General features: G+C 38.6%; 1 protein-coding gene across 1 annotated transcript in view; it reads right to left on the reverse strand.

Annotated features, from left to right (window-relative positions):
- The window catches only part of DCC (DCC netrin 1 receptor), a 769602-nt gene that overhangs the window by 9138 nt on the left and 732607 nt on the right, over window positions 1-27857 (reverse strand). Inside the window, exon 26 of the mRNA XM_059139941.1 lies at window positions 25307-25519. Within this exon, the coding sequence (XP_058995924.1) occupies window positions 25307-25519 (213 nt within the window). The remainder of the gene's footprint in view (window positions 1-25306; window positions 25520-27857) is intronic.

Here is a 27857-nt window from a genome sequence, read left to right on the forward strand (position 1 = left end):
TGGCCATTTGTTTATTGGAAAAAAATAATGGGAACAGTCTAAGAGGTCAACAATTAGGCATATGCTAGGCAAAATAATGATAAATCATAACATAGCACCTTTTCTCACACTTTCGTATTTATTTGGCCTAGCACGAATTCCTTCATACTTATATTCTTTCACTTTTAAAATTCCAAAGTTTGCAGTTGGAGTGATTTATCACTAGAGGGTGGTCTTAAGTTCTTGGTAGCTCAGATGAAAAGAAATATAGAAACAGGAGAAATGTGAATCATTTTCTTTAAGAGAGGAAATATTTACTGAGTGTCCATAAGCTCCAGACCTATGGTCAGTACTTTAAGTCATTTCAGGCCAAAAAACATAGTGGGGAAGAATTTGGGATTTATCAGTCTAGTCTACATTCAGATCCTGGAACTCTCAACTATGTACTAGCCATGTAATCCCTTGGTCAACTGACCTAACTTCCCTTGGCCTGTTTCTTCTTCTGTAAAATGGAAATGATAATTTGTGAGGTTTAAATAAGATTATGTAATTAAAGGGGCTGGTTCCTATAACTTGTTCAAAGAGGGCAAGCTACTAATAATATTTAATTGACAAAACATTATGCTAATTTTCAGTTCACATATGAGGATCTTAAAGTGGAGAGAAGAAATGAAGTAACTTACTCAGCCTCACACATTTAGGAAAGGGCAGGCAGGTTTGTATCAAGATCTATCTAACGCCACTGAGCAAATTAAGGACTTAGCATTAATATGTTGATCCAGCTTATTCAATTTAAGTTAGCTTTTTGAAGAAGCAATGTAAAAGAATATGAAATCTAGCTCAAAGACTATAGTAACTTTAGGATAGAAACTATTTATTATATTGTTTTGTATTTTCTCATGGTCGAATAGGGTTTTAACATAAAGGTGAAAACAACATTCTAATAAATTCCAGCACTGATTTAAACTTTTATTACAATGTTATTTAAATATATACAAGCATAACATGTGGCCTGGCTTTTATAAACTTGTAATTCTTATACTGTGCTATAAGACCAAATCACACTTAAAATTAAATAGCAAAGTCCTATAAAAATAGCACAACTGGGATTAACATCCTTAGTTTAATATGATGGGTGAGCTTGTTTGGCTAAAAGAAAACACCCATATAAATGGGTACAGACTGCTATGGCAAAAGTCATTTTGGGTTTGTCTTATGTGCTCAGTTTAAGACTACCAAGTTCCTCTGGTTGAATTAAGAGGAAAACCTTGTTTCTTTCGGAGAATGTAATGCCAGCTGGTCTTCGTTGGATGTTAACAAACTCTTTGTATATCAAGTCTACCTCCATCATTTTCTCTGTAGCTTCTGACTAGAAATGCAGTGTTCCTGGAGTCAACTTGGTTCTAAACTCAAATACAGAGGCAGGAACCAAAACCCCTGGCAAAGTGATGATATAAAATGGCTCTCCAGATGCTCCAATATGTGTAATTCACATTAATATTGTAGATAATCACTGAAGTAAAAGCACAAAGTTTAAAGAGGAATTTTCATAGAGGACTGGTGAACCCTGAGAATCTATTGAACCCCTACTTTGGAATTCCATTTCTTGAATTATGCTTATTTTCCCTTCTAGAATGTTCACCATGTTCTGCTTAAACCGGAGTTAAACTTTATTGCCATGGAAAGCTGCTTCTCTTAGAACATTCCATGAGCTACCTCTTCCTTTCCTATATTTGAGTCGGTGCATTTTAAAAACTAACACAGATTTCTGTACATAGCTTTTATGTATTTACTTTTGTTCCAATTTTGACTTAGGTGTTCTTGATTATGAAATCTATTTTATTTTATTTATTTTTATTTTTTTCCCCCTTTTTTTAAATATAATTTTTTATTTTTTATAAACATATATTTTTATCCCCAGGGGTACAGGTCTGTGAATCACCAGGTTTACACACTTCACAGCACTCACCAAAACACATACCCTCCCCAATGTCCATAATACCACCCCTTTCTCCCAAACTCCCTCCCCCCAGGAACCCTCAGTTTGTTTTGTGAGATTAAGAGTCACTTATGGTTTGTCTCCCTCCCAATCCCATCTTCTTTCATTTATTCTTCTCGTACCCACTTAAGCCCCCATGTTGCATCACCACTTCCTCATATCAGGGAGATCATATGATAGTTGTCTTTCTCTGATTGACTTATTTCGCTAAGCATGATACGCTCTAGTTCCATCCATGTTGTCGCAAATGGCAAGATTTCATTTCTTTTGATGGCTGCATAGTATTCCATTGCGTATATATACCACATCTTCTTGATCCATTCATCTGTTGATGGACATCTAGGTTCTTTCCATAGTTTGGCTATTGTGGACATTGCTGCTATAAACATTCGAGTACACGTGCCCCTTTGGATCACTACGTTTGTATCTTTAGGGTAAATACCCAATAGTGCAATTGCTGGGTCATAGGGCAGTTTTATTTTCAACATTTTGAGGAATCTCCATGCTGTTTTCCAGAGAGGTTGCACCAGCTTGCATTCCCACCAACAGTGTAGGAGGGTTCCCCTTTCTCCGCATCCTCGCCAGCATCTGTCATTTCCTGACTTGTTGATTTTATCCATTCTAACTGGTGTGAGGTGATATCTCATTGTGGTTTTGATTTGTATTTCCCTGATGCCGAGTGATATGGAGCACTTTTTCATGTGTCTGTTGGCCATCTGGATGTCTTCTTTGCAGAAATGTCTGTCCATGTCCTCTGCCCATTTCTTGATTGGATTATTTGTTCTTTGGGTGTTGAGTTTGCTAAGTTCTTTATAGATTCTGGACACTAGTCCTTTCTCTGATATGTCGTTTGCAAATATCTTCTCCCATTCTGTCAGTTGTCTTTTGAAATCTATTTTATTTTAAAAAGTTTTAGCTTTAAATTTTTTATTTTATACATATATATTGTAAAGATTTATGTATTTATTTTAGAAAGAGAGAGTGAGCATGAGAGGGAGGGGTAGAGGAAGAAGAGGGAATCTCAAGCAGACTCTGCACTGAGCTCAGAACCCTTCCTGGGGCTCCATCTCATGATCCTGAGATCATGACCTGAGCCAAAACCAAGAGTCAGATGCTCAATGGACTGTGCCACCCAGACTCCCCCAGCTTTAAAATTTTTAATAAACTAAATTATGTCTGAAAAATTGACAATTTAACTCTTAAACACATGCAGTGTATATCTAACACATATTGTAAATCAATTCACCTTAACATAGTTATCTGCAAAGAGAATGACACTAGGAGAAGTCAATGACAAAGGCAGAGCTTATTATGTAGGAAATAATAGGTAGGAAATAATTCCTACATAATTATGTAGGAAATAATAAGCTCTGCCTATGTCATTGACTTCTCCTGGTGTCAGGAAACATACAAAAATAAAGACTGTTTTAGAGTGTTCTGTAAAATTCCCTATTTATTTGACTATCTCTTTTGTAGCTTTGCATGTGGAAAAATTAAAAGTTTTCTCTCTAAAAGTATATTTTAATGCTGTATTTTGTGTCCTGGATCCTATACACTTGGGCAGAGCCACAGTGTATTATACTGTATCTAAAATACTTAAAGTATTACAGTACGATGCAAGTATGCCTAGAGAGTACCATAACTAGGACCTATTAGAAAGAAGATCATTATAATTGATTTTCTCTAGTGTCCAGGCAACACTTCCACATTTGGAGCCTACTGAGTGTTGAACAATATACAAGACACTGCATTTTACAAAAAGAACTAAAGACATTGTCTTGGCTTCAAAGACCACACAGAGTGTTTAAACCTCAAGTGACTTGCCTTTTCTCAAGTAATATTCACAGATTCAAAGAAATTCAGAATGCTATTCCCTTAAGGGCTCTTGGAGTTCATCTAGTGACCTTCTCTTTATTTTGCTGAACAGAACACCAAGGTCCCTGGAGATCAAAGGATGAAGGTCAAATTAATTTCAATAAAAATTCCAGTTTAGGGGAAGAATTTGAAAAGTTTTTAGAGTTCATTAGCAGAGTTTTCCTGAGGTACTTTATGGTCTTAAATATTATTTTCTCCTTTTCCTGGATGGGGAATTAAGAAAAGACTATGAAGCACATTTCTTAGGAGAGTTACCAGTAGCCAAAAAGATAACTTTGGTTTCAAAACTGCCCTTTAGTAAAGGGGAACAGATGTTGTAAAACAAAGACTTCTATGAAAACATGCTCTATTCAAAAGCTGATGCGTATGGTTTTCGGTGGGCATTAACTCTGTTCCTATGCTACGTTTGCATTTGGGTAGATTTCAGCATTCTCTACTCTGAACCACCAATGTTTCAAGCCTGGACACTGGTGAACACTAGGTCCTTAAAAGCTCTCCATGGTGAGCTTCTCTCCTTTCTTATGTACTTGTAGTTCACTGTGTGTTAGTGGCTCCCATCTGGATTTTCTAGTCTGCATCCCCATCCTTCCACAGGACCAGACATCGTGCCTCTAATCCTTCACCTTATGCTGGAGACCCTACCAGTGTCTTGCCCCTTTGGTTAAATTCTGAATCCGGGGCACGTGGGTGGCTCAGTCAGTTAAGCGGCTGCCTTCGGCTCAGGTCATGATCCCAGGGTCCTGGAATCGAACTCTGCATCGGGCTCCCTGCTCAGCCGGGAGTCTGCTTCTCCCTCTCCCTCTACCTGCCACTCTGCCTACTTGTGCTCTCTCTTTCTCTGTCTCTCTGTCAAATAAATAAATAAAATCTTTTAAAAAATTCTGAATCCATTCTCTACACCACTGAAATCAAGCAAACATCTTTATATAAAATCACCAGTCTCATGGCATGAGCTATGGCCAAGTGAGAAAGCAGGGTAAATCACTTAGCATCGTCTTAGAGAGTGGCAGCTGGGAGCTCAGTGCAATCTGAAGACGACACTGGGAACGCTCTTGCTGCCTCTCACCTACTGATGAATTGTGATTGTTGGGGCACCATTTAATTTGAGGCCATTCCTTCATATTGAACCTTCCTAGATTTCAGTAACAGGGTCGAGGTTGTCACTGCCACATTTCCTCTGCTGCAATTTAGCTTTTTTTTTTTTCCCCCAAAGATTTTATTTATTTATTTGACAGAGAGACAGATCACAAGTGGGCAGAGGGGCAGGCAGAGAGAGAGGGAAGCACGCTTCCCGCTGAACAGAGAGCCCCACACTGGACTCGATCCCAGGACCCTAGGATCATGACCTGAGCCGAAGGCAGAGGCTTTAACCCTCTGAGCCACCCAGGCACCCCCAATTTGGTCCTTTTCACACTGTCCTCAAAAACCAGTTTAAAAGCCAGCTTTGTTCTTGCGGCCCTGGTCCCCCCCAGTCTCTGTGTGCTCATTCCTCATCATGGCCGCCTTAAGGCATGGTAGCCTTTGTTGGGCTCCGAGATGTTTTGAGTCACTGAAGGAGAACTACCCTCCTACCTTCCCAAAGAACTAATGCGAACAGCAAGAATTAGAAAGAGCATTTACACCAGGGAATTGAACTTCTGTTCTTCAATGTTGAGCAATGACAGAGCTTTTGAGAGTTTTTTCCTATTCTTTGTAGATCTAGGGAGTAACCACCAGAGAAGTCTGCATATTTACTTCTTTGTTTTGGGAGAACTGAGCTTATGTTAATGATTGGTCTAAACACACAAAAAATTTCAATGAAACTTCTCCGAGTTTTATCAGAGCAATATATCAAAGCAAAAGCAAATGAAAGACAGAAGTTAAAAGAACTCTTTTCATGGCTTTCAGCCACTAATTTAATATAATCTTAACCTGGCAGTCATGATCCTCTGTGATCACTTCGGAATATGAAGAACAACTTTCAGGTGTGAACAAGAGCACTGTGTCACTTCTGGAGAGGATGTGAACAAGGCTGAGGGGGGCAGCAAGTGAGTGGTGAGAGGGTTGGCACCGTGGCTCTGAAACATTGTCTTTCACAGACAGGCCCTTGAGAGTGGATGGGTCCCCAGTCCTGAAGACCAAGCTGGTCTTCATGACAAAAGGTTTGTGATTTCCTGTATTACATTTTTTTTCCATGATATGTAAAAAAAAAAAAAAAAAAAAAAAAAAAATATATATATATATATATATATATATATATATATATATATATACTACACAATAAATTCTAGGCACAGAATGTGTGTTTAAATAAATACTTACATATTGAGGAAGAGTCCTACCTGGGACTTCAAAGAACAAGTCATAAAGTCTTATAACTTTGGCTTAGCAGCCTACTTTCTTTGGGTCTCGATTTCCTTATAGCTATAAAGGTCAAAAAATTTAATCTTTAAGCTATTAACTATAACATTCTACAAGGAAGGAGAATACAGCTACTCTACCCATACTGAACTTTACATGTGGATTTCTTTGCTCTCCTTAAGCTTCAGGAAGCACTAGTTAATCCATGGTTTAAAAAAAAAAAAAAAAAAAAAAAAGAATTGAAAGAAATCTCCAGCCAATAAATCCTTAAAATCCAATTACAGTAACTTATGAGTTAAACCAGTACTTTCTAAAAAAAAAAAAAAAAAAAAAAGTTCTATCATTTTCTCTTAAAGTTATTAATAAAAAGCATAACAATTATGGTCGTTCTGCTTTTTTATGTCAAACTAACAGACAGCTCAACTAAAAATAGGCAGTTTAAATTACAGCAAGTTTACATTATCCATGATTAATTGAAAAATTTAAATTTACAAATGTTCCATCTGAAACCACTATAGATTTTCCCCTACCCAGGGTGCATGTTGAAGAAGTGTTTCAGGCGACCCTTAGGTAGAACACATGATGTCGATATGCTAAATAAATGGGTCTACACAGGTATACAACTAATTAAGTGAGCATTGCTTTGGCTTTAATGTTACTCTCCTCAGCAGGACCCACTGAGGGGATAAAAATACAAATGAAGCTGAAGATCTGAGATGGCCCAGCCACGTGCATCAGGTGTAGATAAGCATCCTCAGCAGGAATTGACTGTTTTAAGCTTTATTTTCACAGTACAGTTATTAAACATTTCATTTGCTCATTAGGTACATAATGTATGACTGCCAGGTGCAAACTCCTGCTAGCATCTCTCTGCAGAGGGTTCTCCCAAGTAAAATGATTCTTGGTGAGAAATGCGGGAACAGGCTGCAGCGGGAACGGGGTGAACAGAGCCCCGCAGATTAAATCAGCGGCCAGCGGGTAGCATGATTTTGATTTCAATATTAATTTCCCCATCCTTGCCTACTTTTTCCTATTTCCTAACTCATTTTCCACTTCATCACCCTTAAGAATATGGATAAAATGGATAGTTTTGCAGAGGCTTGGTTCACATCTCTCCTTGGTCCCTGACCCATTCTGACAAATAAAATGGCCTCTCTCCATCTAGTTTCAGCGTGAACCATAATATCATTGTCACATGTATTTACTATTAAATAACAGTTCTTTACAGGCTCCGGATGGCTGGTGGAAAATAGAAGTATATAGTTGTACATACTTCTCACACACAAGAAGCTTTTGAGGCTCTGGAAAAATAAGAAACATGTACATGGGAAATGTGCAACATTGTCTACCTTTTCACGTAAACAACATATGGAACAAAAAGGGTGGGTATTTATCTAGATACAACAGCCTCAGGCATTCCTCATGGGTGACTGAATTTCAAGTATGTAAGCTTTGGCATCAATCTTAAAACATTCAGTCTTCTATGTGTATTTTATTTTAAAGGTGAGGAACATACCTCAATGTCACTTCTGGGGATAGAAGCTTTATGTTCTTTTTGCAACCTTCCCACCTCTCTTCAAAAATAAGGGAAACACTGAGGTTGTGTTGATGAAGTGACCAACTGGGTTGGAGACATGAGGTCAGTATTGCCCCAGATAGCTTTGAATCCCTAAGAATCCTATATAACGGGCAGGTGTTTATTTTGCATTTACAATGGATAAAGGAGAGCCTTACAGAAGGCTTTAAAGGGAGTTAAGTTTGATAGTCATTCTATAACGTTTATGTTGGGAAATGGTGACTAAGAAAAGGTTGGACAAAAAGCCCTCAAGGACAAAAACATTGTCTAATGTGTCTTTTTGTCCTTAAGATTGACTAACGTGTCTTTTTGTCTTTAGAACCTACGTCAGTGCCTAATTCATACAGAGTAGAGCTGACATCATATTTGTAGGATTTGTTCCTGGAAACAAGACAACAACAAATAGAGGAGGCCACAGAGATTCTGCTCTCATAATCCTGCTCCTTTGAGCTGCCTCCTGATTTAGATACCTCTGGATAAGAAAGCTTTCAGGAAAACCAGCTACGATTTTGAGAAATTAATTCACCAGAACACTTTTAGGTTCCTCTCTTTTTTGGCTGCTTTTCTGAGGTTACTGGACCATGTATTAACAAAACAAAAACTATAAAATCAAAACTAAACACCTGTGTTGTTTATAGGCAGGCTCCCACAGCCCAAGTTCACAGGTCCACTGTGACTTCCTAAGTTCTGCATATAATGTCAAAGTCAAGAGGGCTCTCAGTTAATTTCATGGATATTCCAGATCATTTTCAGATAATTTGTTATGAAAGGGACAATTGTGTCCTCCTCCCAAATTGATTTTTTTTTCTTTTTCTAGTCTATTTGCAACAAGAAACAACAGGTTTGAGTTCTTTATTTCCATCAATTCATCTACTTAGATGTTTTGTGCCTATAGGAGGAAAACTGTCAATTCTGTTTTTCACCAAAACTAGGCTTAAAAACCCCTCTTGTATTATCCCAGTTTTGATATTCTAATGATCAAACTTTAGAGAAACTACATCCTGAATTCATAAAGACAAGTGACACAGCATAAAGTTTCCTATCGTTTCATGAAAACCTCAGTAAAATGCATAAACAATGCAGAAATCCAGATATTAGCTCACACGACTTCTGTAATTATGTATTCTGTGTAGAATATGATCATTCCCAAATTCATCCACACTAGTACACAAAGTTGGCATTCATGTATATTTCACGTGGTGTATAAATATAATGATTCTTTCCAAAAATCAATTATTTTGCCAATATTGGAAATATTTCCTTTTATAAAGATAATAAGCCAAAGAGGATTCTGTTTTTCTAGTATAATCTTGATTATTCAGACCCAGATTTCTTAATATCCAATATACTTGACTTTTAAAATATGATTTTGTTTTTTAATAGAAGCCATCAAATCTTTGTCTCTGTCTCTATCTCTTTCCCTCTGTCCTTTACACACACACTCTGATATTAAGACACAATGGCCAGAAACACACCTTTCAGATTACATTCTGGGGTTAGTACACTATCATACTAACCCAATCTCTTCTAACTTTTACAAATATACTTCTCGGACTGACCAAAGCACAACATGAATGGTATTCATGGCAGAAGAACTTTTCAAAAACTCACAGTAATTTACTTATTCAAAGAGGTGATCATATATGTCAATGATCATACATTTAAAAATATTTTCAACGGTAAGTTAAACACCTTCACCACTTCCATCCCAAAGAATATGTATGCCATTGAGGAAAGTAATTTAGATAAGCATTTTCATTTTCTCCATTAAGAAGCCAACTTCTTCTCTGTATTTTGCTGCCATACTTTTAGGGGTTGTCTACACTTGCACATTACCTATTTATTTATTCACCATGTCTCTCTTCAGACACCTGGTTTTGACCTCACCAATCTATATAAATGTCAGACATAAAGGTCATAAATACCATCATAGTTTTTCAACCTAATGGGTATCTGCCTTATAAATTTCTCTATAGGACTTGTTAGCATTATGTTTTCTCAGTTCTAGGAGTCACAGCAATATTATTATAGTTTTTATTTTTTCTCTTAAAATTATACAGCTAAATCAATGGAATGCTCCAAAGGCAATGGCATCTTTATATACTTGCTGAGGTATTTAGGGATATAGTGAACTGATGTCTGTAATTCCTTTGAAATGCATCAAAAATTAAGGTGGATGGTTGGATAAACATGAGGCAAAAATACAGAATCTAGGTGGTGGGTACAGGGAAGTTGACTGTATAATTTTTCTGAGCATTTAATATTTTTATAGTAAAATACTGGAAGAAAATAAAAACAATGGCAACTTTGAATCAAGGACTTATTTTGTTTAAAACTGCCTTTTCCTTGAAATGCTCTACCTTCTTGGATTCTGAAAAATGTTACCATTGTTCTAACTCTAGTACATCTTTATTTACTCCCTCATAAAATGTAGACTTACCTCATATTTCATTTTTCAAATTTCTTTCTTTTCCTTCAAATTCTTTCTCTGGGAGTTGTCATCTATCTACCCCATGCTAAATAAAGCTCTCACCTCTCTGAAAATGATTCTCTAATCTACTCTTCAGTTTATTGTTTTTTTAATTTTTTATTTTTTATAAACATATATTTTTATCCCCAGGGGTACAGGTATGTGAATCGCCTGGTTTACACACTTCACAGCACTCACCAAAGCACACACCCTCCCCAATGTCCATAACCCCACCCCCCTTCTCCCAACCCCCCTCCCCCCAGCAACCCTCAGTTTGTTTTGTGAGATTAAGAGTCACTTATGGTTTGTCTCCCTCCCAATCCCATCTTGTTTCATTGATTCTTCTCCTACCCACTTAAGCCCCCATGTTGCATCACCACTTCCTCATATCAGGGAGATCATATGATAGTTGTCTTTCTCCACTTGACTTATTTTGCTAAGCATGATATGCTCTAGTTCCATCCATGTTGTCGCAAATGGCAAGATTTCATTTCTTTTGATGGCTGCATAGTATTCCATTGTGTATATATACCACATCTTCTTGATCCATTCATCTGTTGATGGACATCTAGGTTCTTTCCATAGTTTGGCTATTGTGGACATTGCTGCTATAAACATTCGGGTGCACGTGCCCCTTTGGATCACTACGTTTGTATCTTTAGGGTAAATACCCAGTAGTGCAATTGCTGGGTCATAGGGCAGTTCTATTTTCAACATTTTGAGGAACCTCCATGCTGTTTTCCAGAGTGGTTGCACCAGCTTGCATTCCCACCAACAGTGTAGGAGGGTTCTCCTTTCTCAGTTTTGATTCCCTCTTGAATTCCTCCCACTTCCCCACACCCACTGTCTAGCTCCATTGTGTGGTCCCCTGCCCCTTCAGGCTCAACAAACTCCACTCTCTCTGGTGCTCGCTTTCCTCTCACAAAGTACCTCCTCAGCTCACTCCCCTCCTTCTGTTTGCCTATAACTGTGTGCCTCAGGAACAGGGTTCAAACAGCTGAGTCACCTTGTACCTCACTTTCCCCCTCATTCTTCATAGCCAATCATTCACTCAATTGCCTGTTTCTTGTTTTGGAAGACAAGTCCTGCCGCTTTCTCCTCCATCAGTTCTCACTTGCATCAATCTACATTACACACTTTCCATTTTCATCTCAGTTTGCGATTTGATTCTCCTAAGTCACTAACCTACCTTCCCCTAGCTTATTATCTTGTGATTACTCTAGGAATCACTCTCTCTAACAAAAGAATGTTACCTGTAGACTCTGAAAACATGTTGTACTTTCTCATCCCTGGCATTTTCTTCACTCTGGTCCTTCCTGGTATGCTTTTGTGATTCTCCAGCAATCAAGGAATGAATATTGCCATCATGCAGAACTAGCCGTACACGCTGTCTCCGCACTTTAGTAACGGTGATCTTGAAGATGCTATTCAATTCTCCTCTACTCTGGGTCCATTGCATATAAAATGACATGGTCTACTCTGCGGAGATGGTGTGGGATTTATAGACAAGACATGTGTAGAATGGCATTCTTCATAGTCCTTATTTATAGCTATCATAGGATTGCCAACTGATAAACATTTTTATTATAAAATTATTTATATTTTACCCTGAGCTAACCAGAAATGCAATTTCCTGAGAATAGTCTATTCCCCCCAAAGATATTGTTGATTGATATTTTATTCTTTATTTGCAGTGGAACAAAATGTCAATGAAAAATTCTGACTCATCCTTGTCATGCTGGGTCAGAAAGATCTCTTCAAGTCCATATATGGGAAATTATTTATAAGGAAGATATGTTGTTATGCAATGTTCCATAACTTTTCAATATTTGACATGTTCTTGCAGCATGAAGTTTCTGAATATTTCATATCTATAAGACGATTGGAAGCTAGTTGTGAAAAATAGGCTATTGGATATTTTGTATTGGGCTAATAAATAAGCCCATGGTATCTCTGGGTTTTTGACATTTATATAGATATTTATTTTAGTCTTCCAAAGAGAAATGAAACTTTTTCTGGTTGGATGTGTTGGGCCAATTCAAGTATGAAAAATATGTAATCAATACATATTTGCAAAGGAAAATGAAAAAAAAAGAAAAAATAAAAGCTAAGGCAAATGTAAATAATACATGGAGAAAACAGAAATAAACAAAGTCTATTTTTTTTTCCTTTTCCTCTTGTGAATGTATCTGGAGTTTTTTTGTCATGGATTAGTCTTAGAATACCTCTGGAAAAAATAATCTCTCTATAGATATATATTTACATGTTAAGGGAGATACTAAAATATATGTGGAGTGTTTAGTATTTGTGACATTACTAATTGCATAATCATTGTCCCTTTATGTACATGTATTATTATTATATAGTTGCTCAGAAAAGTAGGCTTTGATTTCAGAGAGTCCGAGGTTCAATTCTTGGCCCTGACATTTCAATATAATGTAACATTGAATTAATTATTTTATCTTCTCTGATCCCAAGATTCCTCATGAGTCAATACTTTCCTGTGTTTCTATGAACATTAATATAAGATAGCAAATTCACATGTTAAGTGTTTGCTAATGGCAACTGTCGATAACAGAGTTTGCAAGCAAATCACCATGCTTATTATCAGTTCATTTTTTCCTGGAGTATCTACTGGGATCCAGCACATACTAGGTTTTATTGTGATATGAAAGACTATTGAAAATTGGTGTCTATTATCATATTAAATGTTGGCTTGGGAAGATAAGCCATATGAGCAGTATTTCATTAGAATTATACTGCGTGTAGAATAAAGAGATAAAATTTAAGAATATATGCAGGAACTAACTAAGAAGGGACTGACTGTGTGGCAGCTGGAAGACAGGGAGCGCACTGGAGCTGAAGGAGGAGAGGGCGACGGAGCCTGAGCGACAGATGGTCCCCGACTGGCACAGGTTTCAGAAACTGGATCCTGTACCATCTGTCTAACCCAGGAGTACCAGGAGAAAGGTAAATATGTGCAGAAAATTCTCAGACATCAAAAACATCAAGAAATTGAGGGAAAAAGTCTTAAAGCATTTTTGTCATGGTACTTTTCAATACTCTTATCATTGTTCCTCTCTCTGATCTGTAATTTCTTAAATTCAAATACTCGGGTACTGGTAGGTCCTTGTATAGGTCCTGTTACCACTTAAGAAGCGTGATATGAGAGAGGGAGGTAACCAAACAACCTTGTAATGCAAAAGAAAGAAAAAGAAAGACATCTGTGGGGAGAGAGAGAGAAAAAGAGGGGGCACAGAGGGAGGGAGGAAGACTTGTTCCAACATTTATTGGAGAAGGAGGTTCTTTTTCTGTAAAAACTCCCCTCTCTTGCACCTGCTCTCTACTATTGCCAAGCCTCCTCAAACATATATTTACTCCTTAGAATGATTTATTGTCCGATAAATGATTTATGATGATATTTTTCAGGATATTATATAATACAACCTAACTTTTTCACTACTCAAATAAACATTTCTTTTATTACCTCCCATTCTCTGTGATTTATATTTCCCCTGCATATCGGTTCACTTACATGGTCACCACCAAAAATATTGTTTAAATATTTTTTATTGATTTCCTATGCTCGTCACCCTGGTATGACACCAGATGAATCTAAAATTGTCATTGTGCCGTGAGTCACTGTTTGAGGAAACGTGGGTGCAATCATCCAGGCTGTGATGAAGCACTTGCCATTGCACACCAGAGCACGAGATGCCAGGAACAGGTTCTGATGACCTCCTTAAATGACAACCCATCTCGGGTTCCCACAGAACCTCCCTTTCTGGGGAAAACTTATCACAGGTGGTTATGAATCTTATCTATTAGTCTCACTTAAAAAAAACAACAAAAAAGAGACCGTTTCCAAAGGGGGATCCCTTTTAAGACAATAAAATATTAATTCAGTTCCTTCATTAGGCATTGACAAATATACACTAAGGCCCCAGGTATTTGCACAAGAAAATGAATGACCTAATTTTGCAGAATTTCATTTGAGCAGGGGCAACGTGTTCAGCTCTTGGCCTTAGATTTCCAGAAAGTTACTTTTTACTAAAGGCCTTTGGATTGGTCTAAAAAACAAAACAAAATGAAGCAAAGCAGAAAATGCTCTGTTGTTTACATTGCACCACTGAGCCTAAATGCAGGATTATGACAAAGTGGCCGGTTAAGTGGTCCTTAACTTGTTATAGATAATGAACAGTTTGGGACTCTAACAAAAGCTGTAAATGCACTCGCTGGGAAAAATGTGCATGTGCTCCCTCACAAGCACACACACGCACACACACACAGGTGAATTTAATTTCAAGTGAGTTACAAAACCCTCGAGTTCTTCCATATACTATAGGTGAAGGACGCGTGGTATGTTCTAGAACCTCACTCCTTGAAGTGTGATCTACAGAGTGCAGAATCTCAGGCACTCCTTCAGAGCCACTGAGTCAGAATTTGCATTTTAATAAGATCTGTAGGTTATTCCCTGGCACGTAATAAGGAGTGTGGCTTTAGCGAGTCATGTTCATGAAGAGTTTAAAATGAAAAACTTACATGTCAAATCACATTTGGAAATGAATCATACTATATATAATATTCCTAATAAAATAAAATATATGAGGGGTGTCTGGGTGGCTCAGTTGGTTGGGCCGTTGCCTCGGCTCGGGTCATGATCCCAGGGTTGTGGGATCAAGTCCTGCATCGGGCTCCTTGCTAGATGGGGAGCCTGCTTCTCTCGCTGCCTCTGCCTCCCTCTCTGCCTGCTTGTGTGTACTTTTTCTCTCTCTCTGGCAAATAAATAAAATCTTAAAAAGTATATATATATATATACTTCTCATATATATATATATGAGAAGACAAAGATAACGGTAATGTTTTACATATATTTGATAACTTCTTTTTCCCACTTTCAACAGCTCAATTCTTGCTCCCTACTTTGCATTCTTCCTTGCCCTGCTATTCTCTTTGCAGAGAGTTAATGCAGGGAAGAGCTAAGTCAGATATTAGAGCTGGGTTCTGGGAAATTCCATGGGCTTTAGTCATGTTAAACTGGTTCGTTCTGAGAAGCAATTTAGGAAATGCACTGTTTCTAAGAGAGAAAAGTCAGGCACGTGACCACCAAATCTAAACACCATTGGGACATAAATCCTTACTGGGTTTGAAGAATGGGCTCTCATACCAATTGGTAAAAACAGATTAAGAGATTAGAGAGGGAATATAATTTAATGCCGTTTGGTCATTTAAAGGGTCTGGTGGGAGCTTCCTGCTTGTTGGATATATTTATAATTTGAGAGCAAGACCTGTTCAAGTGGAAGAGGGCACACTTCTCTCTCTACTCAGGAAACCATATTCGGACAGCGCTGAGCAGACAGACCCTCTGCTCTCACCTGCTCACCACTCTTTGTGCAAGGGTACAAGGGTTGCCCTCTTTCTGGTGGGTGCACAGGGAGTTAGATCTTGTTTCACCAGCCACTAAACCCTTAGAATTTATTTTAACCCCCTTTTCACCTAATCCTACAGCTTCTGAATATAAGGACTTCACCAGGACCCATGTATACCTCAGTGTGGTCTCCCGCTTATATCAAATTGTAAGCTCCTGGATGCAGGGCTCACATTTTTAACTAGTATAATTCATTTTACATGAACAAACCCTTTCCACACTAGATTTTATTTCCACCATTTATGGTGAGACATGAAAGCATAAAGAGGTGAAGTGACTTATTTCACACTAACCTAGCCAATGAGCAAGGAAGCTGGGTCCTAGAGTTTTATTTATTTATTTTTTTTCCTGTAAATGCTCTTTCAGTCCTATGTGGCTCCTGCCAGAGAAGAGAACAGGGGATTGGGATATACTTCTCATCACATGGCCCCACTGTGCTGTCTTTAGTCCTGCCCTGGGGTAGGCATCAGCTCAGATCCTGTGCACAAAGCCACCTATTTCAAAGAACTAACTGAGGCACCACTCCAAAGAGTAGCTGAAAAGAGAACAAACCAATAACTATAATTTTACATGCAACACCGACTGAAACACAAGTTTTAAACTAGCTATCTCAACCTTGAAAGGTAGACTAGGTCAACGCATTATTATAATTGGAAATGTGCTCTTTCGGTGGCTCAGGTGACCCCAGACCCAACAACTGGGTAAAAGGATGGGAAATGGGAAGAAGTACGTTGAAGAAGGGTACTTGGGAGTAGATATGAAAAGGGTATCATTGCGAATATCATTATTCTTAATTCCTATAAGCCTCTCTCTGCAATTAGGTCATAATATGTCTCTTGGTTTGAAGTCAGTAGGGCTGACTTCTTGTTTTTCACTAAAAGAAGAAGAAGAAGGAGAGAGAAAAGAAAAAGAAGGAGGGGGAGGAGAAGCAGGAGGAGAAGCAGAAGAAGGAGAAGAAGCAGGAGGAAAAGAAGAAGGAGCGGAAGGTGGAAAGGGGTGGGGGGGAGGAGGAGGAAAAGAAGGGGGAAGAAGGAAAGGAAGTAGCAGCAGCTTGCTAAATAAAATCCCTTTACAACGAAAGATAAGGCATTCTTTCCTGAGAGTCTTGACTTTCTTTCTGGTAAAAAGATGCTAGTAATAAGAACATCAACCCTAGCTATGAAATACACAGGACGTTTAACAGGGCACTTGAATCCTCCATTAAGTCCCAGCCAGTGAGATAAGCATTATAAACATTCCGAAGGGGAGAGCTCTAAATGGTTTTAGCAATGGTTTTCTTACTTTATTTTAATATCACAGGGATTTTTTTGTTTTCAGTGTGCTAGATTTTTCACAACACATTTTCAATACTCCATTAACCCAGAGTTTTATGTGAACACTTTATTTGTTCCAAAATTTCCCCTGGCTCCCGAAGGAACAGAAACCGGATGCTAATTGGTGAACTATAAGGAATTCTGTCAACTTCTGTCAGTACTGACAGTGCACACTATGAGTTCAGTATCTACTTGAGTGAATCCCCTTCTCTTACTCATACTTTTTGACAAAGCAAAGAAAAAATATAGATAGAATATCCACCCTTGTTTCTGCAGTAAATAAAACTGCTAGAATTTCATAAGTTTCATTCTCTTTAGAGATGAAAGACTATCAAATTTCACAGATGAGAATAAGTAGGACTCGGGGGAGGAAAATTCATACCAAAATTGGCATAATGGAAAGACTCAGGACTCTATTTCCACTGAGCCACACTCTGTCTTCCTATGAAGAAGGTGGATGTCATTCTCCATTGTAGTATCGATGTTAAATTAGTGAATAGATTTTCCAGGGGTGGTGGCTTCATTATCATTTTGTTTTGTTTGTTTTTGTTTTTGTTTTTGTTTTGTTTTGTTTTTCCCACTCAATGCAATTTAATTCAGCTTTGGAATAAGAGGTCATACATAGTTGAGAACATAATACCTTAGGCTCCGTTGGTTGTGACGTCATAAATTTTTCAGCTTTTCTAATCCTCTTGCCAACTCTCAAGTTGCTTTGCTTCACCTGTAATCACCATTTGACTTGAAATTGAAGACCTGAATTCAATTTCTGGCTTTTACCTTCATTATTCTATTCTGATCAGCTTCACAGATATTTATTGAGTGCTCACTGTGGCTTACATAAAGGTCCTAAGGACAATGACACATGATCCTAGAGAAGTTACAAGTTATTCAACCTCTGTGAGTGTCTCCCTCTGTGTCAGTAATGATGATTATAGTTACTTCTCTGTTAGGCATAAACTCATTTGGAAAGGTCCTTTATAAACTTTTATAGGCGGCAAAATCTAAAGCCTTAACCTTATTAATTTTACGTAAACTTATTTTAGAAAAAGACACTTTGATCCTCAAGATGTTTCATAAGAAACAAAATTTACACAGCAAAGTTAACCATGTGACCTATGACATTCTTAGGAAATGTGAAAGGAATGTTTGCTGCTTTGAAAACAACTTATTGCTCAACCTTTTCCTTTTCCTTGTCATTCTCTGGCACTCACCGGGCCACCCACTCCCCAGTAAAATCGAAGGACATTCTTAAATCGTATGTTTCAAATGTATGTAGTCTACTTGGTAACGAAGTTCCAAAAATAGATATTTTTCATTTTCTCTTATGATTATGTAGGTGGTAACTCAATACTTTAACCCCAGAGGTTAACTGCATTAAGTTGACAAGTAACCTCAATTTTATATATTGATATAACTATTTCTGGTGCAATATTTTCTCTTATTCTTTTTAATTGAGCAAAAGTTTGGTTGAAAGGACTTAGATTTTGACCCAACTGTCCTCCCTCCTCCCAACAGGTTTTTGCAATTCTAAAGAAACACTAGCTGTTTGTTGTTCCTGCTCGCTGACCCTGACATTTTCTAACTCACAACCTGAAGAATATTCTCATGTGCCTTGATTTTTATCTTCACTTTATGCTTCGTTCTATTCTTCTTTATTTTTGTTGCTGGACTCCAAAGCCTTGGCTACCTGTGGTGTGTGGTACTGGAAGCAACAAATGTCAGCTCCCTGTCTCCTTACTGTCCTGAAGAGGGACATGGGCAGGCCGGACAAGTGAGTTTAAGCAGATGGGAGCTAGTCCGGAGTCCCTGGGTAGTCACGACTTTTGCTAGAACTTCTTTCTTCCATCTAGCCTACCTGAAGGAATACAACATTTACTCAAATGCTAAGCTAAATAACTCAAACTACCTTCTATGCAACAATTCTTTCTAATGGATATTTAATAACTAGGAATATCCTAGAGGCTCTGAGGTGGGGGTGGGGAAGTTGAACTAAGAATAGCTATTCACATCACAAAGAAGTTAAATAATATCCTTTGTTTCTCTTCAATATTCTATTTCTCTGAATTCTTATACTTGGCCATTAGTTCAATTGTTGACCTTGGGGAAGCTGCTTAGTCTTTTAGACTTTGGTTTTGTCATTTATAAATGACACACCAGTCACATGACTTACTTCTAATGTTTCCTCTAGCAATCATTTCCCTCCCTTTGAGGCAATTAGAAGAGCTCTTTCCTCTTTAAATACTGGAACCTCATACTAGAGAAAATAATATTTTATTAAAATACCAAGTAGGCTCCAGAGTCACAAACATTGGTGATATATGAGGTAATTTTGACTTATTTTTCCTAAGGGATAATTAAGGGTGTCTAGACCAAATGAAATTAGATTTCACCTATCAAAAAAATTCTGTTAAGAATGAGGACAGGAGAACTTCAAGGAACTGCCTACAGAAACAAATAAATGAAAACAGAGATGATCTTACATATGAGATGAAATGTAACAGGAGATAGTGTCATTTTCCCCACCAGACTTGATTAATGGTATTGGTCCCAATAATGTCAAATCAACGTATATCTCCTACTTGGCTGTGCCAATGATTTATTTGACCTGACTGACCTGAAAAGGGACCATCTTGGTTCACCTGTGGAAGGATGTCTGCTCTCCCATGACCTCTGTCTGTGACTGATTTCAGCAGAACAAAACACTCCTTTGGTCTCCTTGATGAACACCCTCTACGGTGGCCTACAAGTGGCTCAGGGAATGCAGCAATTGTATTAATGTGTTATAGTAATTTATTGGCAGTTTTGTGTGATAGCATATTTACTGAAATGAGGCCTGTCAAAAAGATCAGGTTATAGCAGGAACACATGATTTCCCAACCAGCCATAAAATATAAATCAAATGCCTTTCCTGCCCACTGTCAGCCACCTCCACCCACCCCTGTGCTTCCTCAGACAAATTGAAGCACATACCACATTTTGCAGAAGGAAAATCAAACTCAATTTCGTAGTACAATGAGATGAGTTTTGGTCTTGTCATGTCCACTGACATATTGATTCCCCGAAGATTGGAAAGATTGGAATGTTCTAGGTTTTTGCTTTTATACAAGAAAACATGCGAAAACGCAGTGTGTAAATGGAGGGCAGTAAAGCCCGTGAGCCCCTTTACAAAGATGCAAGAACTCCATGGGCCGATGTTGTAAAACAGTCACTAGTTAGTATTAAAGTCACTATTTAAGAGGTCACATTTTCTTTCTCTTTAGAATTACAGCCTCAGAAGACAAATGGTCTGGTAATCCAGGTTCATTTAAAGTGCAGCTGATCATTTCACAGCTAAAAGGAATTTTCACTAGTGAAGAAAAAAAAAAAAACACCACCCTATCTTGGCCCTTTGTAGAATTTATGTCAGATCTATAATGCCAGAAGCGCAACACTCCATCAAACATTTTCTATTTAACCTGAAAGGGGACGAAGCCAAATCACTTAGACGTCCGCATCTGTGATTTGCAAAGTGCGGTGATTGGAGCCTCCCTGAAATGCGTCAAGACTGCACAGTTATTCACTGGGAAGCGTTACGAAACGGAACCACTTTATCACGAGGGGATGATGAAATTGTAAGAAACACCATAAAGTACTCTAGTCCAGGAAACTAAATTTTAAGTCGGCAGGTGGAAAGGGGGAAAGAAAAAAAAAAAAAAGAAAAGAAAAAGAAAAAACAATGAAGTAACGAATTTGTGTTTTCAGGTGGACAGAATTTCAGTCATTATAACAACCGGCTGACTTTCTAATTACACGATTATGAAAATACCGCAAAAGTCTCCCCAACTCCGTGGAGACAGTTACTGCATACTGTGCGCTGCCCTACACCCTGAGAACGCAGCTCCACATGCATTACTGGAAGTCCAACTGAGGCACAGATCAATGATGCTGCCCTTAAAAAATCCACACACAGGAATATGAGTAGGGAAAGAGCTTCTTGGTTGATCCTAATTCAAGCGGTTTCAAAGCAGAAGGAGCTTCTCATTTGCGGTGATCTTTAAAAATTATAGCAATGCCTCACATTACCATATTCTAAAGTAATTACTTGCAGTAAGTAAAGATAAATTCATTAGAAATTACTCAGTCCTTTATTGTGAAATCCGAAGTAAAATTATTTGAGGTATTTTTTTTTTCAAGCCGACAAGAGAATGACTTTACTTCATCAATCAGTTTGACTAAAGTAATGATTTTCTTAGAATTAAAATTTGTTGAAAGCTCTAAGTATTTCATCTTTTAGGCTAAGAAGCATGTAGTTAATGTCACAGCTAATACATTTGTCAGTCTGCTAATTTTCTTTTTCTATTAGAATAAGTAAACATCAGCCCTTTCTTAAAAGCATACTATTTACCATGTGTCAGAAGCAATGCAGGGAGAACTTATTTGAAAATCATGAGGTAAGACATTATGAAATGAACAGGAATCACAGGGAGACAATGAAGGAGAAACATGAAAAGGAAAAGCATTTAATAATTCCAAAGTGATCGCAGGATATGCCTCAAGGTGAGAGGGGGGAAGATGGCATTTAAAGGAGAACCATAAAAAACGTATAATCCCCCCAAACCCAGAGATACTGGAAAGCATAAAAAAAGAGAGAGTTTTTAAGAAACAGTTTAAATAAAAACAAGAATGATAGTTAAAACTAGATAGATAGTTAATAAAAAGAAGGCTCTTAAGTGTACAGTGGAGATCAAAGAAAATGAGATCTTGCCCACATGGCATTAGATCAAAGAATGGCTCTTCAAATATGCTTATTTTTTGAGAGAACAGGTGTAGAGACAGCAGAAAGGACTCTATTTCCCATCTTTTAAAGACATAATGAGCTTAGTTATGCTACATTGTGTCAGACTTTGTTTAAGGTCGCTTTCCTATTACTGTAACTGGAAGAAAACAATAAGTAGTAAATAACAATGCCAGGGCTTTGTTCTGTCTATTGTCAGATGCTCTTTCTAAAATGAGGGTTCTTTGTTACCACAGTTCTCTGGAGCATGGGTTGATTTCGAAGCGTGTGTTCCAAGGTAAATATTTCTGCCATGGTAAAATTTCTTTTAAAAGTACTTCACAGGGGTGCCTGGGTGGCTCAGTGGGTTAAAGCCTCTGCCTTCGGCTCAGGTCATGATCCCAGGGTCCTGGGATTGAGCCCCGCATCGGGCTCTCTGCTCAGTGGGGAGCCTGCTTCCTCCTGTCTCTCTGCCTGCCTCTCTGCCTACTTGTGATCTCTGTCAAATAAATAAATAAAACCTTTAAATTAAAAAAAAAAAGTGACTTCACAATTTTATTTTCCTCTTTTTTTTCTCAATGTGATAACATAGTTAATTTTTACTCCCAACTAAAGAGAGTAGCTAACAGTATTAAAGTGCTTTGGCACCTAGTTTTTTGGTATTGTGAAACTGGTGTTCTTCCACATAAAATAGTTAAACCTCTTACCTTTCCTCATTTAAAATATGAGTGAGGAAGCCTTGTGAGGAAAAGGTATTCCTTAACTCAAAATTACTTCAGATGTTTCTCATTTTTATTTTTATCAGTTTTTGAATGATTTGAGGTAATAAGTTTTTAAATAAATTATCTTTGTTTTGGTCACTAAATAAGTTAGACACAAATAACAGGTGCAAATGAGTTCATCAAACCTCAGAACCTGTGCTATAACCAAAAAGAATAGAAACAGATACATCCCTCAGTAGTTGTGCAGACTTAACTATATTACGTAAATTAACTGAGTCACCATTCTGGTAGCCATGAACTAGGGTTAAGAAAGTAGCAAAGTTGCTCTGAGGATCAAATGTAGTGTTACAAGTCTGCTGAAACATGCCAGGCATAGAACTCAAGTTCAACAAAAGGTTGAATACCAGTTACTTCTGAGGTCTGTTCTTTTGGTTGGTACTGCAGTGGGAAACAGTGCAACCAGAAATCACCAGGCAGTGAGATCGGCACACAGGAATTTCATTAAATGAATCTTCTTGCTTCCTACTGTCCTTGTCTCGATTAGCAAAGACCTCATAGTTTCAGGGCACTATAAAGTAGCAGACTCTGCCCATAATGTGAGTGAAGTGTATAGATGTGGGGAGTGGGGTTTGGGCAATATAGATCTCTTTTAAATCCTAGTGTGGGCTTCCTTTGGGTTAGGAGAGCTATTTCCTGTGAAACGAAGTCATGGCAGCCATCGAGATTATGTGTCAGAGAGGACAGTCTTCATACATCCCAAGGACGGGAATCCCACATCGTTATGCTCCATCCCACCTCCCCGCGTTAGCTGGTAGCTGAGCTTCCACACCACACACCACAGCAAAGGCAGAACACCACAGAGCATTAACACAAATCACTTAATATGGTACCGGGAACAAGGAACGTTCTTTAAATTAGATAATATTCATAATTGCAATTGTGGCTTTTCTAGCTGTTGCAGTCGTTATGAGTCTTATAAATTATTTCGGTGACTACAGCTGCTGTGGGTATGGATCTGAATAACAGAAACTTACATATATTTGCTGAATTGCCAATCCAGCTGTGTCTATGCACCTCTACTTACTTGGGACCCCTGAACTTTGCTATCTTGTGCTTGATATATTGGCGTTGTTAAGAATTATTCTAATCCTTCAAATAATTTTAAGCACTAGGTCATTCTTTATGTATCTCCTTATCTATCTATTGTTCTATCTTTTATCCTATCCTTGGCTTTTCCTCTTTCTTCTTCGTTTTCTCTTCCTTCTCCTTCCTCTTCTTTTCCCCCTCTCTGCTCTCCCTCTGCCCCCTAATCCCTGACAGAAACAAAGAGGAACTCTGGATTAGTGCCACTGGATACCAGTTGAGGCAATCAAATGAACACTGCATTGGGAAGAAGGCACTCTGGTTCTCATCTCTGCCAACTGATCTTCTTAGAAAGGCATTCTTTAAGGCTAGTGTTCCTAATTCCAATGTCGCAGGGAGGGGGTTTCCCCACCAATAGCAACCAATTCTCAGACACCAGCAGGGTGTCTCAGAATTCAACTCAATTCTGAGATGATCGACCTGGAAATAGTAACAGATTCCACAGGTTAAGGATTCGGCCATACTAAACTGCCTCCCACCCCTGACTTCAGATGCTACTCACATGCTCCAGGCTGCTACCTCTGCTTCTGACCTACTAGCTACAAACTGGTGGTTCCAAGGACCAACCCCCTCCCCCTGCCCCACACACCTTGGGTTCAATGCATTTGCTAGAGCAGCTCACAGAACTCAGGAAAACATGTTTACCGATTTATTAAAGGGTATGATAAAGGATATGAATCAACAGCCAGATGAAGAGACACATAGAGCGAGGTCCAGAGAAAGAGTATAGAGTTTCCATCCCTTCTCTAGTCCCATCCTTCTCCCCAAATCTCCACATGTAAACTGACCTGGAGGCTTTCCAAACCCTGTCCTCTGAGATTTTTATGGAACTTTGTTGCATAGCCATGCTTGACTAAGTCATTGGTCCTTGGCAGATTCCACCTCCCCTTCTCCCCTCCCTGGAGGTTGGGAGTGAGACTGAAAGCTCCAACTCTCTAGTCATGGTTGGTCTTCCTAGCAACCAGCCCTCACCTTTGAGGGGGTTGACCAAAGTTCATGTTCATAAGCAAGCAAGAAAACAAACAAACAAAAACCCAGGAAAAGTCACATTCATTAACATAACTAAGGATTCCTTTATCCACTTATCACCAAGGAAATTCTAAGGACTTGACAGCTGTGAGCTCCAGAGTACCCAGAAACTGTGGAGGAAGACCTAATATAAACGAGAACTCTATTATGATCATCTGAATGACGGAATGTGTATTTCTCCTAAGTCAGGCTATCACAGTTACCATAGAGATGTTACTTCCTAACCAAGTTTTTGTTTTATCATTTCTAAAATTAAGAAGTTGCATTTTTCTCCTTTCTGGCCCTGGAACTTGGAAATAAGAACCTCTGGAAGAGGATAATTGAAAGGCTACTAAGCGGAATTATGGGTTTACATGCATAGCTCTGAAGAGTGTTTTTTTCAGGCTTTTATACCTCTTCGTCTAGTCTTGGTGCCTAGCCTTAAATTCTAAGATCCACGTGGCCGACTAAAGAACCAGGAATGTTTCCAGCAGTGTTCAGGATCCACGAATGGCTTTCCGAAGGAATGAAAGGCACCTATAACCAGCCAGTTGCTTGCCAAAGCAGACACTTACAAGCTGCCCTACGAACCTCAGTGGTGAACAGATTTTTGCATCCCGTCTTTTCCAGAACCCTCATACACTTAAGGAGAGGCACAGAGGAAAACAACTATTTCAAATGTGAACAAACAGGCATTTACCTGGCTGAGACAAGAGTGGCGTGTAAGGGACTTTCGGTTCTATTGCACTCATTGGTGGAGGTAGCAAAGGATTAGCAAAGCTGCGGAGTGGGTGGGTTGGTCGAACACAGGCCGTGGGGATGGTTCTGCTTGGTGCCTCCTCAGTGCTGGGGTGCTCAGGCTGTGCTGGGGGCAGCAGCGGTGGCTGTTGGCTGGCTGGTCCTTCACTCACCGCTGCAATGGAGACAAGAAAAGCCATTCATTACTCCAGAACAAAGCTTGCTTTCCCTAAGCCAGCTGCAGCGTCTCCATTTAGAGAAACATGTCGGGATCTGGCCAATCTCTTCTAAAAGTTATGAACATTCTCCTTCCTCTTCCTTCATACATTTCTGGGACATAATAGCACATCTTCTTTAAACAGTGGAACTAGATCCAGCAACACAGGGATCCCTTTCGCAGGAAGAATAGTAAAATATATAGACAGCATTGACTCTATTGCCCGAACTGGCAGGGCCCTGTAATCATAAGTGATGAAGCAAGAAAAAAAGAGTTATTTCTCCTTTCATAAGTAGCAATGCCAGCGAAATTCAATATCTGAAACCCAGCTACAGCTGCATTATTATCTACCAACCAATATGCCAATTTTTTCTGCGATTTAAACATGCCATGTCAACTGTCAAACAAATCAGAGCTACCAGGTGTTCAAGGCATTGCTAATAAAATGATACAAATAATAGCCACAATCATTGTCTTCCATAGCAAAAAAGAAGCACATCCAGCTCAGAAGTTATATGAGAGATGACTTTGCTGGAACAAGCTACCTGAATGCAGAATTGTAATTTTTCCTCTTTGGTAGCAAACCTTGTAATTTTCAGTCAGATTACTGTAGTTGAAGAGGTTTCCCACAGTCGTTTGTGATCGCGTTTGGGGCATTTGGACAGCTCCGTGCACAGAAAAAAACCTTTTCTCCAGAGAACACAGTTCAGTGGGACTAAAATATGGGCAAGGCAGTTTCTTATGATAAAAACACTGTGACTTGACTTTCATCCTCCGTATTCAAAATCAACAGGTCCAGGTGAAACTGTAAACGCAAAGAGCTGCTTTGAAGGTCTAAAGTGTTGATGAAATAAGATATTTCTGATGATTTACTTTTAAAGAAAATTCCACTGAGTAAGTGGGAAAAAATGCAGTGACAGAAGATAGTATATCTCACTTTTGGAAGAGAATTTTTAACCAGGAACTATTTTGACATAATTAGTTTGTGAGATAATTTTGAGACAGTTCTCTGGAAGGCTCCATAAGGTCAGCAAAGGGCAGCGGAGCCAGAAAGAAAATGATAATTCTGAAGAGAGTAGAGATTCAAGTCACCAAAGATCAAGACATTCTATTAAAGATATGCAGGAATGAAATGTGCCTTCAGAGGGTGTTTGATATTAAGTCTCATTTTCTATATTCAGAAAGGGCTAGAGATCCTCTGGGTCATTGAGAAGCCTCTGGACTTACCCTAATCAAAGACAGAGGCAGGGGATACATAGGGTTGGCTGAGGATAGGATATGGCCACCTAGCAACCAGACCTGGTAAACAGGCAAAGACTTGATAAAAGATTTCTTCAAAGAAAATGTAATCAAGACAGCAAACTGATAGAACTCTGGCAAGAGGAGTTTCCTATCTCTAAGCTAGGAAGTCCTATCATGGAGGGGAGGGGCACATGCATACAAAATATCAAGGTTAAATGGTGGGATTGTTGGGGCACCTGGATGGCTCAGTTGGGTAAGTGTCTGTCTTCAGCTCAGGTCATGATCCCAGGGTCCTGGGATGGAGCCCCACACTGGGCTCCCTGCTCAGTGGAGAGCCTGCTTCTCCCTCTTCCTCTACTTGCTACTCTGACTACTTATGCTCACTCTCTGTCAAGTAACTAACTAAATAAATAAAATCTTAAATAAAATAAAATAAAACTCTTTAAAAAAAATGGTGGGACTCTAAGGACTCTTGATCTCAGGGTTGTGAGTTTAAGCTCCACACTGGGCACTGAGATTACTCAAAAATAAAATCTTAAAAAAAAAAAAAAAAAAAAAAAAGAAGAAGAAGAGGAAAAAGGAGAAACAGGTGTTCTTGTATTCAAATTATGCAGTCTTGACTGAATACAAGAACACTTGTTTCTCCCTCCTTAATATTCTTAGGGGCAACTGGCTGGCTTAGTTGGAAGAGGATGTGACTCTTGACCTCAGGGTCATTGAGTCTGAGCCCCACATTGGGTGTAGAGATTACAAACAAACAAACAAACAAATAAAAACTTTAAAGACTGCATAAATTAGATGGTTGACAATATAGTGTTACAGGCAAAGAAAATTATACCAGTTTTACTCTGGACTCATATTTAATCTAAGGGAGAAAATGACCAATGGTCAATATCCAAATAACAGTATTTCTTAGCTCTAGCTCAGAGAGAAGAGGTTGTAGGAACCTATATCTGGGTTCCTCTTCATTACCAATGGGTTGGTTTTTATTACAGGTGCATACTACCATATTAAGAATATCTTTCCAGGGAAAGAAATTTCACAATTTCCATAG

The sequence above is a fragment of the Mustela lutreola genome, chromosome 11 (assembly GCF_030435805.1).
Source record: "Mustela lutreola isolate mMusLut2 chromosome 11, mMusLut2.pri, whole genome shotgun sequence".
Taxonomy (NCBI): Eukaryota; Metazoa; Chordata; class Mammalia; order Carnivora; family Mustelidae; genus Mustela; species Mustela lutreola.